Source organism: Drosophila guanche, unplaced genomic scaffold (assembly GCF_900245975.1).
Source record: "Drosophila guanche unplaced genomic scaffold, DGUA_6, whole genome shotgun sequence".
NCBI classification, from domain to species: domain Eukaryota; kingdom Metazoa; phylum Arthropoda; class Insecta; order Diptera; family Drosophilidae; genus Drosophila; species Drosophila guanche.
Window position 1 is genome coordinate 6,700,620 of NW_022995749.1, and position 17,009 is coordinate 6,717,628.

Consider the following 17,009-nt stretch of genomic DNA (forward strand, 5'->3'; position numbering starts at 1 on the left):
GGGAGCAGAGGGCATAATTTTTCAACACGCTCACGCACTGCTGCACATGTATAAAATATTATATTCTGCATCTCCTGTATGCAATCTTCTACTCTGTCACTCTAGTTCCCCCACCCCATTTTGCTCTTGTAAAAATGGAAATTTTTAATTTTCAAAACTAACAAATACAACAAATTGCAAGTGAGCAGAGAACAAAATGCACAGGCGGGAACCAGGGATCAGGAAAACAGAAAAACAGTACTCACTCTCAATCTCCGTACGAAGAGCAATAGAAGAGAGAGAGAGAGAGAGAGAGAGATGTTACGTTACAGTGACTTTAAGTTGGTCTTCGTACAGGCACTGGGTTGCTCCTGCGAGCGCTGCACAATCAGCAAAAGTCAGCCAGCTATGAACAAAAGTTAAACAGACAAAACAAAGTGTAAAGTAAAAAGTGCAGAGAGATTGTGGGTGTAGGGGGCGGGCATGCAGTTGACATTTATAAATTTCACACGCAAGGGGCGTGAAATGGCTACGCCATTTTAAAGTTGAAACATTTGCGTAATTAGCAGACAGTCTTTGGTGTGAAGGTGGAACACGGGACACTCGAGGCAACACCCAACATGAACCCCAAAAAGCAAGTCATGGAAACAACTTTAAGTGTTTGCGCAAATTACGTAGCAACAAAAAACTTAATTAAATTGTAACCATTTCTCGATGTCTTCAGCAGTGCTGCTGCTGCTGGCTGGCCGTGTTGGCTTTTGGCCAAAAGCATGTTGCCTGCAACTGAAGCAACTCTGACAATTAACTAATGTCTGTGGGTGGATGTACTACGAGTGCTATGTGTGGGGTTTTTACTGATTTACTTATGACATTGGATGCTGTTTTGGTTACGCGATTTGTTTACAAGCAGCAGACTAAGGTGAAGGTGCGGTGCGGTGTGGCTCTTGGGTGTAGTTCGATTTATCCTTGCTGGTGCACTTCTGTCTCCGTTTAACATATGGCCAATGGCCACTCAGTCTCTCGTCAAAAAACCTCAAACTTCATTCAATTTTCTCACCTGCCTGGAAGTGGCCTTTTTTTTCGACATTGCTTCGGCTTTCGTTTTGACTTTCGACTTTCTCATTTCACAATTTCTACCTGTGGCTGAGCCTTCAGCTATTGTCACTTGTTCTTTCTTTCATTTCCAGCTCTTTCTAGTGCAAAATGGAGTTGATTGAATGACTCGAAGAACGACATTTCATCAGTCAGGGATTTTCTATCTGATTTGTATTTGCGCTTTAAGGTTTGACTTTTATTATTACTATATTCCTTCCACAATAAAGTTACAATTTCGGTATACAATTATTAAATACAATAATTCAAACATAAAAACAAAATACACATCCGCAAACATTCATCATTAATTCACTCACAACCAGCGACATCGTTTAATATTGGCCTGACATATCTGCTGCCTGTGATATTGTGCGTAAAGTTGAGCGATAAGCGAAAACAATTTTAACTGCCTGCCGCCTGTCCACCTGTTCCCATTCCCCAAAATTTCCGTAGTCAATCGTCCGACAACGCAGCATTATCAATCTGGAATCGGCATCATCATCATTCGAATCATCGACATAAGGGTGGCGGTGGTGGCGCTGCCTCGTGGCACGTTTGTCGCTTTATGCCTTCCTTCTGTCTGCTTATGAGCATTATATCTGCATTGTCACCTTGTTGGCCATTTAACATGAACGCCCGAAAGGACACTGGGGACACAGAGACCCACTCCAATTGTCATCCCTCTTATCATTCGTGTGCCCCATCCCGTATTCTCTGTGCCCTGCCGTGGATTTAAGGACATCGCTGTCATCGTTACTGTTACGGCCACACCTCCACTTCCAACCCATAACGTGTTGCCGGAGACAGAGTGAAAAAGTTGACAAAAAAAAGCATTGTCCTTTGTTTCATTTTTTCCAAGATTCACTTTCCGTTGGTGCCAGTTCGAGAGATTTGCTCCACCCTGTGTGGGATTCAATTAGTGGATTGGGTGTGCACAGTGTGTTCGATTAGCTCAGAAAATGGGGAATTCCGGAGGTTTGTTATATAAGAAAATATAAGAAAGTTAACTTTATTTACGGGAAAATAAATAATGGAAAAGAAAAGAGCAGCTTTAACAGAGCACCGGCTCTGAACAGCCAGTAACATACATACCTCTCTCCGTTAACAGACTGTAGGCGCTCTTCGTTAACAGACTGTAGCCGCTCTTCGTTAACAGTCTGTGTGAAATCTTTTACAGCCCGTGGCCACCGATCCAGTTATAGCACACTGTTAGCGCTCTCTCTGCTCTTTGCTCTCTCTCTCACTTAATCACTGATTATAACAGAAATATTATAATACCACAAAAAAGATACATAGTTTCAAATATGTTGAGCAGAATCAATGTTGTTGAGCTACATATGGTGTATCAAACATTAAATGTTCCTTCTCTCGCAAACACAATGAAAATTTGACAAAAAAAAAAAGGACAGCGCAAAAACCAGCTTCACATTTATCCTAACGTGCTCATTTGAGTGGAATCACTTAATGGTTTTATACGCTTATCATTATCATCCCAGTAGCAGTAGCCAGGGCGAAGCAGCAGAGAAAGAGAATGTCGCGTCGAGGAGCCGTTAGTGCTCTCTCTGTGTCTCTCTCTTCGTGGCATTGTTGATTCAATCAAATTTGTGTGCGTGTGTGTGGGACAAGCGGCGGGGCAGGCGGCTAGCGGACATTTTTATCTAGCGGATGTTTGGCTCGCTGTCAGCCAACGCTAAAACTGTTTGCGCCCAGTCATTGTTTTAATGCGTACATGGCCGAAACACACACTGACACACACACTCACACACACGCGCATACGAAACAACGCGATTTCTGCGCTTAATGTTTCACTTTTCAGAGCGTGACAAAAGCGAGGCACAGGGCTAAAGGTCCCGGGCACAGCCCACAAATAAGGAAGTAATATGTCGTCGCCATCGCCATCGCCAGCTCTCTGTGGCACGGCCATCAAATGCAGACACAGACGACACTTCATTGGGTTTTTGCCCCTGCCCAGGATTGTTGCGTTCCACTGGGTGCTGTGTTGGGTATTTGGTTGCTCTTTTTGTGCCTCGACTCGGAATCCTTTACCCTTCCAGGCATTGTCAATTGTGCTGCTATGCCCTGTAGCTGCCTGTGGAGTTGATAGACCACTCGAATGGGCTAAACCAAGGTGTTATTTGTGCATGAATTATGGATTATGGATTATGGATCTAAAGCCCTTTCATTTATCAATTATTCTTCCAGTAAGGGGTACTCAATACTTCGATCTTTTGCTGCCCTCCCTGACATTTATCTTTATCTGGTTTCCCCTATTTTATCCATCAGTTTTTCTGCTGCTGCGCTTCCACTTCGCTTGACTCTACCTTCCGAGCTCCCCTGCTGCTGCTGCTGCTGTCACAAGCATTGAACCGCATTTGTTTAAAAGATTGATGACCAACAATTGAGTGTGCCACCCCCCCCACACGGCATACCCACACCCATCGCATTCCATTCAGACCCTTCTGTTCCTGATGATGTGCGCCACATATTTATGAGCCACAAATCTTGACAGGCTTTTGCGTAGATCGAAGCATGTGGGTGGCAGATCTAACAGCCATGACCTGCGAAAGTTGCCGTATAATTTCATTAATTTAATGCACAACAATGTGACTTGTCACTTGTCAACTTTCCGATGTTTGCCAGCAACTTCTTTGGGGGCAAATCAGTTCAAATTAGTTTTAATGGGTGTCTTTGGGTACTGGGTTAGGCAGGAACTCACTTAGTGCATCCCAAAAAACTTTGCCGCCGACAACAAGTCATTGATTTTATGCCCAGCAAAAGGGGCAGGGCAGGGCAGGGCAGGGCAGGACAAGACATGGCAGGACATGGCACTTTTAAGAGGCTGTCCCTGGGCTTGTGTCGCATGCAGGCAGGCAGCGATGCATCATCAACAGGGGCTGTCAGAAACATTTACTCGACATTTAGCTTATGCCACGTCCACATGAGAGACGAAAAATTACTAGAAAGAAACGAAGGACGTAAGAAAAGTAGATCTCTATGCATAAAACTTGAGGCACCATAAACCATTATGATTATTAAAATATTCCACGAAAAATCGAAATACACTTTGATTAGACACTACGGAGAATCGTAAATATACACATTAAAGTCAAGGCCCTGGCCACGCATCGATTTGAACTTGAGGGTCACATATGTGGAGGTTGGGCCACCGTCCAAGATCGAGGCCTCGCCACCAATTGTGTGGTTTATGTCGTCAATTACAATGGCGCCAATAGCCCTTTTATTATCCTGCAAAAGGTTTGTTTTCTGTAGAGTAAATTGTACATTTTGGAGTCTTTAAAATCTTACCTCCTGTGTGAATGTAACTGTTCTCTCGACAATGCGTAACAACTTGGCCGGCTCTGTCACATGGGTGGCAAAAAGCAAGTGTGCGTCCGCCCTTTGCCGGCCAAAGACCACGCTGCCACCGAGGACAACCAAAGGGCTGACAATGAGCACAACTGCCACGACAATATACCGTAGGTTCAGCATCTTCGATCAGCAGCTAATAGCAAACTAAATGAGACAGAGATTGGGAACGTTATATGTATAGCAGAAAATATGGATTTAATTCGCTTAAAGTGGAACCTGCTACAAAATCTGGCGTATCTGCCATTACCATAGTTCCAAGGTTACAAGACACCCCTTGAAGTTTTCGCTGCTACGCCAAATTAAAGATCTTAAGCCATGCCGGAAAATCAAACTCAAAACGACACCCGACCCAACCCATACACAGCAGAGAGTCAGGGAGTACTTTATTACCAATAGATACTCACTCCCCCCAGAAGACCTTAACCGGCACCCCACCAAGAGCCATTGATGGGACAGCCATTTGTGGCACTTTTCATTAGCAGCGACACTTCCCCATAGATACTCGCACTTTTGTTTGTGTCCATAAAATGTCTTGGCCTTGTCCTTCTTTTTTTTCGTCTTTCTTTCTTATTTCTTGCTCACTTTGTGGGGAGTTATTAACCCTTAACCGCACGTTACCATTTATTACCCACATTGCCAGCCCAGCCCAGCCCTGGCACCAGCGCGTTAAGCTGACAATGGCAGCATTTGTTTCCCCCTTTTGTTGGGCATTGTGTGCCCTCTCTGCTGTGTCTTTTTATCTGCGGTTTATTGCTTTTAATTTGGCCTAAGTCTCGGCTCGTTTAGGCCACATTTTTGCGGTCGCATTGTGGTGTGATAATTGCCGGCAAAAACTTTTTCGCTGGTTCAGGTGCCGGTTCCGGTTCCGGTATGAGCTGTGAACTGGTTAGCTTTGCTGGAACCACACAACAATCGATTCAGTATCCCTGGTACATTCTCTTTCTCCTCGTGTTATTTTTCACACCATTAATTTTCTTTTGCAAAAATGTCGCTAATTGACAATACTTTAATCAAAGTGCACGCCCGCTTGCGTGAGCGCAACATCAAGCTGTGGGAGGAGCCCTTCTACTTCGAGGGCATCGGCAGCATTGAGTCTGAGCTGGAGCGTTTGGCGCAGGAAATGAGCACGGAGCTGGGCATCAGTGTGTCCGGCTGCCAGAGCGCGCTGTCCGAGATACAGAACGGGAGGCTGCGCAAGTTGGCGGCCAGCCGTGAGTTCCAAGAGACTGGGCTGGCCACGTTCTATGTGCGCTGCGGCACAGCCCAAATGATGGAGATCAAGTGCCCGATGTCTGGCTTGGGCTCGGAGCTGCGGGACAAAGTGGCACAGCGGCTGCAGCTGAGCGGTGGCAGCCACATCAAGATCATCTCCGCCGGTCGCGTACTCAACGGCCAGCAGTCGCTCGCCTCGCAGGGCCTGGAAAACCACCAACAGCTGATGGTTGTGGTGGGTCAATGGCGGGGCATTGAGGTGGCTGGCGAGCGCCTCCAAAAGATACGCCAAGACATTTTGCTGATTGTCGCGTCGGATTACCGCATTGTGGATAATTCTGAAAAGGCCGGCAATCCGAATGTTCTGCCAGAAGCAGAGCTCCTCACCCTGCTCAGGGCGATCAGTTTCATCGAGAAGGGCCGAGCCGCCATGTTCCGGGAGGAGTACGACGTGGCCCTGCTGCTCTTGCTGGAGGGTGACGAATACTTCTCCAGCTGCCGTTCCTATCTGCCTGCCTCGCTGGAGGCCGTGGACAACTGTGCGCTGATCAATCTGGACATTGTCTGGTGCTATTTGTGCCTGAAGAACATCTCCCAGCTGCCGGATGCCCAGCGGCGTTTGGAAATCTGCGAGAAGAAGTTTGGACGCACCTACGGCGATAATCTCGAGAGCTTCAATGAGATGAACTCTCCGAATCGGGCGCTGATCATGCGCCTCCACCTGCTGCAGGGCGTTGTCTTGTTTCACATGAATCGCCGCGACGAGGCCCACGAGCGACTGGAATTGGCGGCCGATGCTCTGGCCGAGCTGAAGGTCGACCCGGAGCTGCTCCAGCAGATGGTGGACATGGGATTCAATGAATCGGATGCCAGGGTGTCCCTGCGCGCCACCGCCGGCCGCATTGATCGAGCCGTGGACTTTATCAGCGAACGCAAGAAGAAGCTCAATGAGGGACGAGACGAGACTCTGCAGTGGAGACGGGTCCACAGTGATGGTGGTGGTGTCTGCCCCCCTGCTGTCTGTCGCCTCATTGACATGGGCTTTGACCAGCAGCTGGTGGTAGAGGCATTGAAGCGCACCAAAAACCATCTGGAACACAGCATTGAACTACTGCAGCATAAGGCAGACGAGCTGCGTGCCAATCTGCCCGCAGTCAAGCCCGCGGATGAGGCACTGCTCGCCACACTCCAACAACTCGGCTTTTCATTGGCCAGAGCCCGTGTGGCGCTTGAGACTACAGAGAACAACTTGGAGGCAGCCATTCAGTTCCTATTGAAAATGTTGTCCGAAGAGGTGCTACGGAGCATCATTGAAGCGATGACACGCCTGCTGGAAGATCAGGCTGCATCGGGCTCACAAACTGCACCGCCAGCACTCGTCCAAACCGTGATCGAGCAGGCCAAGTCCAAGTTGGAGTCGTACACAGCCATTCAACGTTTCAAAGCGGAGCTTAAAGGCAACGCCATGATGTACTTGGACTTGCCATTGAAGCAGGAGGAGCAAATACTGATGGAGTACAAGAACCTGTTGGATATTTAACAGATTTCACTTTATCATCAATTGTAGCAGCCAAAGGGGCCAACTTGTATACTTGCACGATGGGCTACAAATAAAGATTACTACTAACCAAAAACTGATGGACACAGCGCCCTATAAAGGTTCTGCAAACCTTCTTTCTTTATTTAAACATTCAAGAAGCGGAATATATAAGCTCTTTCTAGTCATAGTCTCTAATCTGTTGGATTCTCTAGTGGTTCACTTCGCTTTTTCTTCTCTGGCTGCGTCAGACATTCCCGCAATGTTCCCCGCTTTTCGATCAATCCCGTGGAGAGGCTGTCGCTAATTTGTAGCTCCTCACAACAATCTGTGGCTGCTCATAATTCTTATATTCAATAAGATTTTTGGCTTTCTCGGCCTCCAAATGCTTAGCTGCATGGATCTGCAGATGGTTTTCCAAGTGGCGGCATTATCTTTCCCCTTCTTTAGTTTCATTTTGCTTTAGGCGAAGAAAAAACGCAACAAACTCAACTGCGTCTGGCACTGATCTCTAGATATTCAGATGCAATCCTTCCCTCCTGCTTTAATACAAACAAACAACGCAATGGCACAACGTTGCATCTACGAGGAACCATCGATTAATTTTGCGCTTTTTTGCACCTTTTTGTCCATCGACTCCGATCGGCACTCTCATCGCTAATGGCAACGAATAAACAGCTGATAAACGATCACAGTATTGGCGCGTAAATACTATCAACAAATGGTAAACTCTTAACATGAATTATCTAGCTTTAATCCCTTCGAATCATTGCCAGAGATACAGCAGCAACTATTTTCAGAGGTGCAGCAAATCATAGACCAGAGTCCATTTTTTCTTGAGCATGAAAAGCACCGCTGAAGTTGTAGAATAAATTCGATGTATTTCATTAAATAATGAATACAGAAAATTAATATGTGTAGCACACAGACTGTGCAAAAAACAAAAACCAATCTGGGAAATGGTTTTCCCATGCGTTTTAGTTTTGTTTTCTCTTTGTCAAACTGCATGCACGATTTGCGCTGAAACAACTCGCAGTCAAGTGTAAATGTCAGCCACTCAAAATGTATAATAAATCTACGTAAACAGAGAAACTCAACTCAAGAAAGGAATGAAGGGCGGACCACGGACCAAGAAAAGTTTATTAAATATCTAACGATTTGGAAATAACACACAAGCCAGGCAGCAGGAGGAGGACAAATTATTTGGCCATCAACTGCAGAAGTTTTGCTTGGCACTGGCAGATTTTGTGGTGCGGCAGGGGCCGCTGAGAACTTATTAATTTCCACAAAAGTCAGCTACCAAAAAACACATACCAATGCAAAAGAAAATCGTGAAAAACTGTGACGTTATGCACATGAGTAAGCAAACAGCCAGCAAACATGCAGGAGAAGAGCATACTTTGTGGCTTCACTTTGTATGAGAAGGGGCACCTGGGCTGTATGTGGACATAATGGGTTGGAAGTACACGCACATAGCCAACAAATTATGAGTAATTGTTGTGATGGCAGAGCGCTTTAAGTGGGTAAATATAACTATATATATATAGGGAGGGAAGCTGGTTAACACACCACCGAGGCAGACAAATGGGAAAGGAATAAATGAAATGGAGAAGAGTAATTGAAATGTGAAACTTTAGGCTTATAAATGCAACTTTTAGAGCTGCTTTGAAGCTCGGTTGATCTTCAAGGATATATTTCGCAACAATTTAAGCGTTCGATTTCCCTATTTCCACATTCTACTTTTGCTGCATCTTTGCGGGTATCAAAATGTGTTGAAACACAGTTTGCTTTATGCATTTTTACCCATCTCTCTCTTTACGCTCTAGCTAAAATTTGTGTGGCAAAATGACAGTGGCACCAGAAGAAGAAATGTCAAAATGTTGTTCGAGGAAGAGGCTGCTTTCCGTGTGCTGTTGTACACTTTTAGAGGGTTTTATGAATTATAATAAAATGTTTGCAATGTCAAGGAGATATTGGATTTATATATTCAAGCCGCGAGTGCACTTTCTATTTGAAAAGTCATAAATTACTTTCCGCAAGTGTATCCAAATAGTCGCCTCCCAAGCTTCACTTCTCTTCTAGTTGCTGCTGCTGCTGCCAGTTGTTGTTGTCATCAACAGCAGCAGCAGGAGCAACATTATCATTGTGGCTGCAAGTGGCAGTTGCTGCTGCTGCTGTGTGTCCTCATTATCTCCTCTCTCTCCCTCTCTCTCTTGCTCCGCTCAGGTCTTTTGGCATTTTGCATTGCACCCATCACCCATTTGTTGTGCCTTGTAGCAACTTTAATGGGTTTGTAATGTAACTAAAGTGAACCCAGTTTTGGGCGCCCTTTGTCTGAGATTTACATCTAACGAAGAGCCTTACAAACTGCACTAAGCATTTATATGGTGCCCCACAAACTGCACTACAAATTAAAGTCCAGCATTTTGCCAAAGCTTAAATAAGTTTTCCCACAAAAAAGGAACGACTCAAAATTGTTTTTGGCATTTTTCCACGAGTTAATTAAAAGAAGATTTCTCGTCAAAGTTTGTTTCGTAACCGCAGGAAGTGTCGCATAAATTACAAATTAGTTAAATCAGCCTCGTGACCATCTGAGGGAACTTTTGGTAACCTTCTAGCAACCACCAAGGCAGCTTCATCATCATCTTCAGCATAATCATCATCATGAACGTGGGCATGGCCCATCATGTCTGTGTGCTTAGGAAAGTGAAAATAATGCAAATGATAAAATTATTTAATGATGCGGAAGTGCGCTGATAAGCAAATGACAAATAATCTCAAACAGCACTTATTTTTGTTGTTTTTTTTTCGTGATTTTCTTAGGCGGGGTATGCTGCGTTTTGTGACAGGCAGGAAGAAGGAGAGGAGAGCCAGAAGTATTCCAGTTCCAGGTTACCTCCGATTATGGAATTTTTCTTATTTGTATGATCCATCAAATATGTGTAGCTTCCAGTAGGTATTCCCTAGTCGTTAAACTCCACTTCCGCCTTCTTGGTGTACTTTTATTATCCTTCTTTCTTTCTGGATTTGGGTAAGCCACACCCTCCCCCGATCTAAACACATCCATCCCATTCCTGCTCAGCTGTGGCTGGGCGCATGCAATTTAAGTTGAAATCTATTTAGATTCAACTGTTTGTGTGGCCAAAGTTCTCTCTCTAATGAGATGAGGTGGAAGGCCTCATGTGGCAACAGGCGAACTTTATGCGCCCATAAACTCAGCTCGCACTTTTATCGTAGGGCCCTGGCTACAAAATGAGTCCATAACTCTGCTGTAATTTACATTTTCATTATGTCAACCATTTGGCGTAGGGGAAACAAAAATGCACGAAATTAAAAGGCATCCAACTTTGTTGGATGGATTGATAGCCATACGAGTACGAGTACGAGTACATTTTTTGACAGACAAACGAAATGAAATTTGTTCTCACATATTAAAAGAAATATCCTCATTAAGGCTTTGTGCAGGGTTGACAAAATAAAATGCTTCAGGGGGTTGGGTCTGTGAGGGTGTTTTAGTTTCTTATAAGGAATTTTCGTAATGAAATTAGCACTGAGCTCGGTGTTTATGGGTTGGCTAAAAGTTGTGTTTATATTAAATAAAATGGTAAAAATACAAGCACTACAAATGAGGCAGCCTTGAGTAGTCTCTCACTGATTTGCCATTGAATCTATTAGCAATGATTTAGCCTTCAATTTAGTCCCCTTTTAGTCTCATTATCACTATGCGCCGAAAACTACAGCCCCACTTCAACAGAAGTGCCATGGAGACAGTCTGCGGCATTTTGTGGTCTTGTTCATTCAGAGTCCCCGCAATCATTTGTTCGTTCAACATGCGGCCAGTGCCCAGCCGTCTGGCAACAGCCTGGGGCTATGTTGTGTTCTGTGTTGCACCAATGTTGCACCTACATAAAATGGCTAAATGATGCGTTCAAAATGAGGGAGGGAGCGAGTCCCCGAGTGGACAAACTGTCGCAGTCACAAATTGTAGTCTGCCTACGTACAACATCATTTTTTTGCCAAGCCAAATTTTGTGGCAAGGGCAACAACATTTGCTAATGACAAACAATTGCAGCATTTTTCCCAAGCCAAAGAATGGGACGCCCCAACAGGCCCACAACTTTTATTATTATGCAATGTGCGTTTCACGCCGCAAAAATGGCAAAGAAAATGTAAGGTAAGAGTGGGGGGGGGGGGGGGGAACCCTTAGTTACTGCCGTGGCATGGCGTGGCATGTGCGGCACATAAATAAATGTTGGTATTTTTTGATATTTTTTACATCTATGCGGTTGGTATTTTAATTGCACTGAAAGTGTGCAACCGAAAAGCTTAAAAAAAAGAGAGAGAGATATTAACTCATCCTTTTCATGCATTCATAATAGCCGGCGACTGTCACAGAAGGCCACACAGAGTGGGGGTGGCCTGCGGTTGGATCCATAGAGCTTCATGATTTGTGGCATATTTATGTAAATTTGTGGTTTTTTCTGTTGTCGCTTAAGCATCTCTCGAGAGCCGAGAGCCGAGAGTTGGGCAAAACAAAAAAAAAACCAACAGACAGAAGGCAGAGGAGCCAACAGGCAGCCCGGCAACCCGGCAGCAGGTGTTGTGGCCAAGCAATTAGTGAGAGTCCGCAGCACGGCCCAGAGGCTTTTCTATGATGGCCAACTTAAAGACTGGAAGACTGGAAGCCAGCCAGGGTGGTACGGGTGCTTCGGTGGCTTAGTTGCACTCTAAAATGTTTTAATTATTATTTATCAAAGAAAAAGAGCAAACAATTTTGGCTTGCGGATAGTTTGAATATTCGAAAGTTTTTGCCCATATAAATTGAATATTTGTTGAGGCAACAGTTGGGCAACAGCATTAGCATTCGACTCCAAAACATTTCTTAGACAAGAGATTACCTTAGATTGAATCGAACATCCTTCACTTAAAGACAAACAGGACAGCCTCTGTTGGTCCTGTCTCATCTTTGACTGCAGCGTGGCACTCAAAATGTAACATTTGCCATTCAGCAGGCCACAACTCTTGGAGGAGGAAGAAGCGGGGTCGAGAGCAAATGGCAGCACGTGGCTAATCAATTTGCAGAGGCATAGGCAGGGCCCGAGGCCCGAGGCCCAAGCGTACCTACGAGAACGACTACCAAGGGCCACGTTAATTTCACTTGTCCCACTCTTTTTATGTGTGTTTCGTTGCTTTTGCCTTTGCTGCTCTGTTGTTGCGGCTTGACCATTCACACAGAGATACACAGACAAGCAAAGTTCAGACTGTCCCTCTGCCTACAATGTCGTTGTAGCTGCCCATGCCTCTGTCCGTGCTGTGTCCTGTCCGAGGAGCGAGGCATCGACGACAGGTGTGCATGATTTATGAGATTTACATATCAGTTCGCGCTGATGAAGCGCGTTGATGCGCTGACAACGACAGGCGTCGTTGCCGCCACCCACCCATCGACAGGAGATACCCAAAGGCGATGGGTATTAGAAGAAGAATGGACGGGAATAGACAAAAATGGGATGCAAATTTGTGCACTGATTGATGATATTACGCTTGTTTTGGTTGGTTCGACCAATCCACTTGGGTGGGCGAGGATAGAGGAGCGAGGAGCGAGGAGCGAGGCAAATGAATATCAAAGACAGCATGTGGCATGTGTGGCACAAGGTATTGCATACTTAAGAGAGTTCGTTGCAAGATAGTTTTTGTAGCTAGTTAATACTTTTGCTTTTCCTTACACTGAGTTTCTTTTTATTATTCACTTGCCCTTGGCAGTTGATGTTGTGGTGAATGAATAAAGTAAGGCTAGGGGCAAAATATAATTCTTTTACTCACTCAATTTCAGTCCATGTCTATGTTAATTCCAAAAGCTACAAAAACTCAACTTAAGTTCTGAAACTATATGAACGTGGGCTGGGTTTTGCCAATTGCGATCCCTAGACAAAACACCAAAACGAGCAAGGGCGAATTCGCGTCACTGCGAATTCCAAACAAGAGAGCAAACGCAAAAAGAGAAGACGAACGAGAGCGAGATGAGAGCGAGAGCGGACAGCCGATCGGCGAGAGAAGGAAGTTTCTATCCAACCTCCGACGTAAAAGGTTGTGTGCGAGACCAGACGACGAACGACGCAGATATCTAATTCTTGTACCGTTATACCATACTTAATCACTTATTAACCTTTACTTATAAACAATAAACATAAACCCCCACATGAATAATTGTTGGTCAATAATGTAGTTATATTTTCTTAGTGTTTCGTATTAAAAATTTTGAAAGAAATGTTCTATAAATGAGCCAAAAACTTGATCTTTTATATAACTGTTGGAAACTTTAAAAAAATAATTGTTTTTCAATTCTTAAAATAAAATTTAAATGTTTTTTGCATAATATTTGTACATAATCAAATCATTAGAGAAAACGTTGGTGGAGAACAACGTAGTGGGAAACAATCAATTCGAGACCTACTCCTGCCTTCTCCCTCTCTGCTATGTGCATGTACTTTCCTCTGCCTTTTTCTCTCTCCCTCTCTCTCTCTCTCTCTCTCTCTCTCATTCTCTGTGCTCATTAACCAGACGTGGCAGGCCTGGCAGACGACAGCCATCGCCACCCAAAGCCCCTTTGCCCCACTCCTGCCATGGCACACAAAGTCAGCGGCAGGCAGGCAGGCAGGCAACATGTGTTGCTGATATTTTTACGACATCGGATACATGCAGTCTCCGTTTCAGGCCCAGTGGCAGTGCCAGTGGCAGCACCACACCCAGTAGCAAAAGCAGCCTAGGCTGCCTAATTGTTATGCGCACAATTCACAAAACTCTGAACATCAACGTTGACACCAAACAGCTAGAACGTGGAACTAACCTACAGATTTGTAGTCCCATTATTTTGGATGCGAGGAGCATGTAATAGCTATAAAAATATAACATACGAGCATTTTTAATGACCCAAAAGGCGCATAAGCAAACTATTAACTAATTTGCTTGCTTAAGATGAGAGGAAGTTTCCGCAATTGGTTGATAAAATATAAATATTTACTTACCAAAACATCCTTTCAAATCTTTTCGAATCTTTTCCCTCTAGAATTTTCAAGCCCTCAAAATTCTTTCCATCAATATTTCATTTTAGATAACCAATTGCCACGCTCTAAACGGACTTTCTCTAATAAATCGTGATTTAATTTTATGGCCGTTTCATTAATAGGCCAATAACCGCTTGTGCCTCAACTGGGCCATTACTGCTGGAGTAGCCCCCAGCCCTTCCCTCAATTACATGGGTCCTCAGGGCATTCCAGCTTCAGGCCATACATTGTTTTCACTCCTTTTGGCTGATCAATAAAATGCGAGCGAACTAAATCAATTAGCCGCTGGTGTGGGGTGCTGGGAGGGCCATGAGCTGGCTGCTCGGGCAACTTCTTGGCACTTTCATGAACTTCTGGCGGGTAATTAAAATCCACCCACAGTGCCAATCCATACGAACAGGAGAACACAGATTTCTCTAATTACTTTTATGACCCAAATTTGCTGACTGCGCGCTTTGCTATAAATTCTTACCTTGAACAATAATAAACCCCGGCGGACATCAGATGCAGACTGTTACATACTATGATATAGCGACACTCAGCGACACTTGAATATGGCAAAAAAAAAAAAAAAGTGTTACATGAAGAATCATTTTATATTGAAAATATAAAATCACAAAATGTTATGTGCATACCAATTTTCCTCTGATCGGTCTCGCATAAACATTGAATCACAAATCAAAAATCAAATGGAATCTGTCCATACAAATGTAGCTTATTGAAGTGCATGAAAGGTCATAAAAAAGAGCGATAGAAAAACCTTTTTTATGATTCAACAGCAGCGCGTCAGCAACTCCAATCTTTTTAACAAATATAAATACATCGCTGATAAATCATTAGTCATAATCAAAGCGTCACTTGCTTTTATTTATTTATTGTTCCTTCCCTAAATGTAGTCCATTAGACCATTTAAATTATTGTGGTTGAAAGTTTCGATAGTTATGTGTAGCAGATCAAATAATATTAAGCGGAATAGATTCTGCTTGCGAAGATGGATGACAAGTACAATTTTAAGGTATATGTAGGTGTTCCCTATTCATGTATCGCGTGGTGTACATTCATCGATGATGGGCCAATGCTCTTCGTTCTTCGCTTTACGCGCTCTCTCTCTCTCTCTCTCTCTCCGTTAATCTCTAACCATTCACCATGCTCCTCCCATTGATTCTTCTCATGGTTCGTTCTCGTATTCGTCTCCTCCCTCACCACCATTTCCATTTCCAAAACTAATCGAAGACGCTTGCTTGCCCGACAAATTTATTGCAGCTGCGCGGGTGGCGGTGGGTGGCACTTGGTGCGGGAGTGGGAGCGGGATAGCACAACTGCTCCTTTGACCTGTCTGGTTCAGAGTCGCGGCGTCGGCACAGTGAGGCCTCAGCCGGAAAGAGGTGGCAAACGTCGAAATGAATACTTTTTTAAGCGATTTTGTTTAAAATAAAAGCTTTATTTATCGATCAACAAATATTTAAGCTGATCATTTTATGCACAGCAAACTGGCACATAAGCACCGTAATCAAATTTCAATTTCAATATTTTAGCAAGTTGATATGTCCGAAGGCCCCACTGTGCGTCGCTCCTTCTTAACGCCTTCTTCGGTGCTGTTCTTCGTGCAATTGTTATATATTTGCTTCTTCTATATTTTCGCTTCGGGCTCCGCAAACAAGTTTCTTGTGTTCCGACAAAAAGGAAAAGAAACTGAAACAAAACGAGGAGGAACGTTGGGTGACGTAGTACGCGTTACAATTTTTATACCCGGTATTCAGTATATACGACTGTGTTCATAAAAATGGCGGTGCCGAAGCTCTCCACTTTCAAAACTTCTGTCATCTATGTACATATGTACATCTACATCCCGCCAACACTCCCCTTGAGCTTGACTGTTTGTCTAAAGACAAGTGTCTACGAAGTAGACTACATAAATAATGGGGTCGGAAACGTTTCCTCCTCTGCGTTACATATGTACATACATACATATATACACCCACTTTCGAGAACAAATACAATATACCCAATTTACTCTACGAGTACCGGGTAATAATGAAACACAACCAAAAACGAACATTTTTTTTGCCGTCAGCTGTTCAGGTGCAGAAACCTCGTTGCGCTTGTTGCGCGCCGCCTTTTGTTGTAAATTATGAAGAAATAAAGCAAAATAAGTATTAGAACGGTAATTAGAAGTCGATGTAGCTAATTTGGGATACCCTACAAAATAAATGCAGATTTATTTTATAAGAATTAAGAATAATTTTAATAGATATTTACATGAGTTGAATTAATCTTTAAACCAAATCAATAAATTAAAAATAAATATACTTAGCTAATGGCCTGCCCCGTCAACTATTATATGTTTGTAGCATAGCCTCTGTCACCCTGATTACAGGGTATAAACATGCGACAGCACGCCGTGTCGGCGGCTCTGCTTAGGAGGGTCTTGTCTGCCTTTGAAGTTTTTAGGCCTTCTAATAAGCCGTTGGTTGGTTGTCGCCGCCGCTGTTGTTGTTTTTAAGACAGCCAAGCCCCTGTCCCAGCCTCCTTTTCAGTCTGCAGTTTTGCAAAAAAATTAATTTGTGCAAATTTTTGATTTGCGAGGGTGTGTAAAAATGGTAATTGATGTGGGTGCAACAGGCGGCGACAAAGCTCAGCGTAGAGTCTTATACTGGATTGAAATTGAAATTTGAATACCTAAATTAACATTTAACCTTAGATTACATTTTAGACACAAACCGATATGATTAATTCAATAGATAACCACTGTCAGA

The 17,009-nt window shown here is 43.9% G+C and overlaps 2 protein-coding genes across 2 annotated transcripts; one reads left to right on the forward strand and one right to left on the reverse strand.

Annotated features, from left to right (window-relative positions):
• Positions 1–4,079: 4,079 nt before the first annotated feature.
• On the reverse strand, positions 4,080–4,596 carry LOC117585215 (probable salivary secreted peptide). The gene is made up of 2 exons (XM_034274602.1): positions 4,381–4,596; positions 4,080–4,320 (listed from the first exon to the last, which is right to left on the reverse strand). The coding sequence occupies exons 1-2, from the start codon at positions 4,561–4,563 to the stop codon at positions 4,150–4,152; spliced, it is 354 nt and encodes a 117-aa protein (XP_034130493.1). The 5' UTR covers positions 4,564–4,596; the 3' UTR covers positions 4,080–4,149.
• Positions 4,597–5,400: 804 nt separating this feature from the next.
• On the forward strand, positions 5,401–7,220 carry LOC117585044 (NEDD8 ultimate buster 1). Its single transcript, XM_034274300.1, has one exon. It carries the CDS (start codon positions 5,429–5,431, stop codon positions 7,193–7,195), a length of 1,767 nt encoding a protein of 588 aa, XP_034130191.1. The 5' UTR covers positions 5,401–5,428; the 3' UTR covers positions 7,196–7,220.
• The last annotated feature ends 9,789 nt before the right edge of the window (positions 7,221–17,009 follow it).

Bases quoted from the DNA above. Each gene is read 5' to 3' on its own strand.
- LOC117585215 (XM_034274602.1), bottom strand. From the start codon at position 4,563: ATGCTGAACCTACGGTATATTGTCGTGGCAGTTGTGCTCATTGTCAGC. The intron at 4,321-4,380 runs GTAAGATTTTAA...AACCTTTTGCAG, and splicing joins CAGTTACATTCACACAGGAG to GATAATAAAAGGGCTATTGG.
- LOC117585044 (XM_034274300.1), top strand. From the start codon at position 5,429: ATGTCGCTAATTGACAATACTTTAATCAAAGTGCACGCCCGCTTGCGT.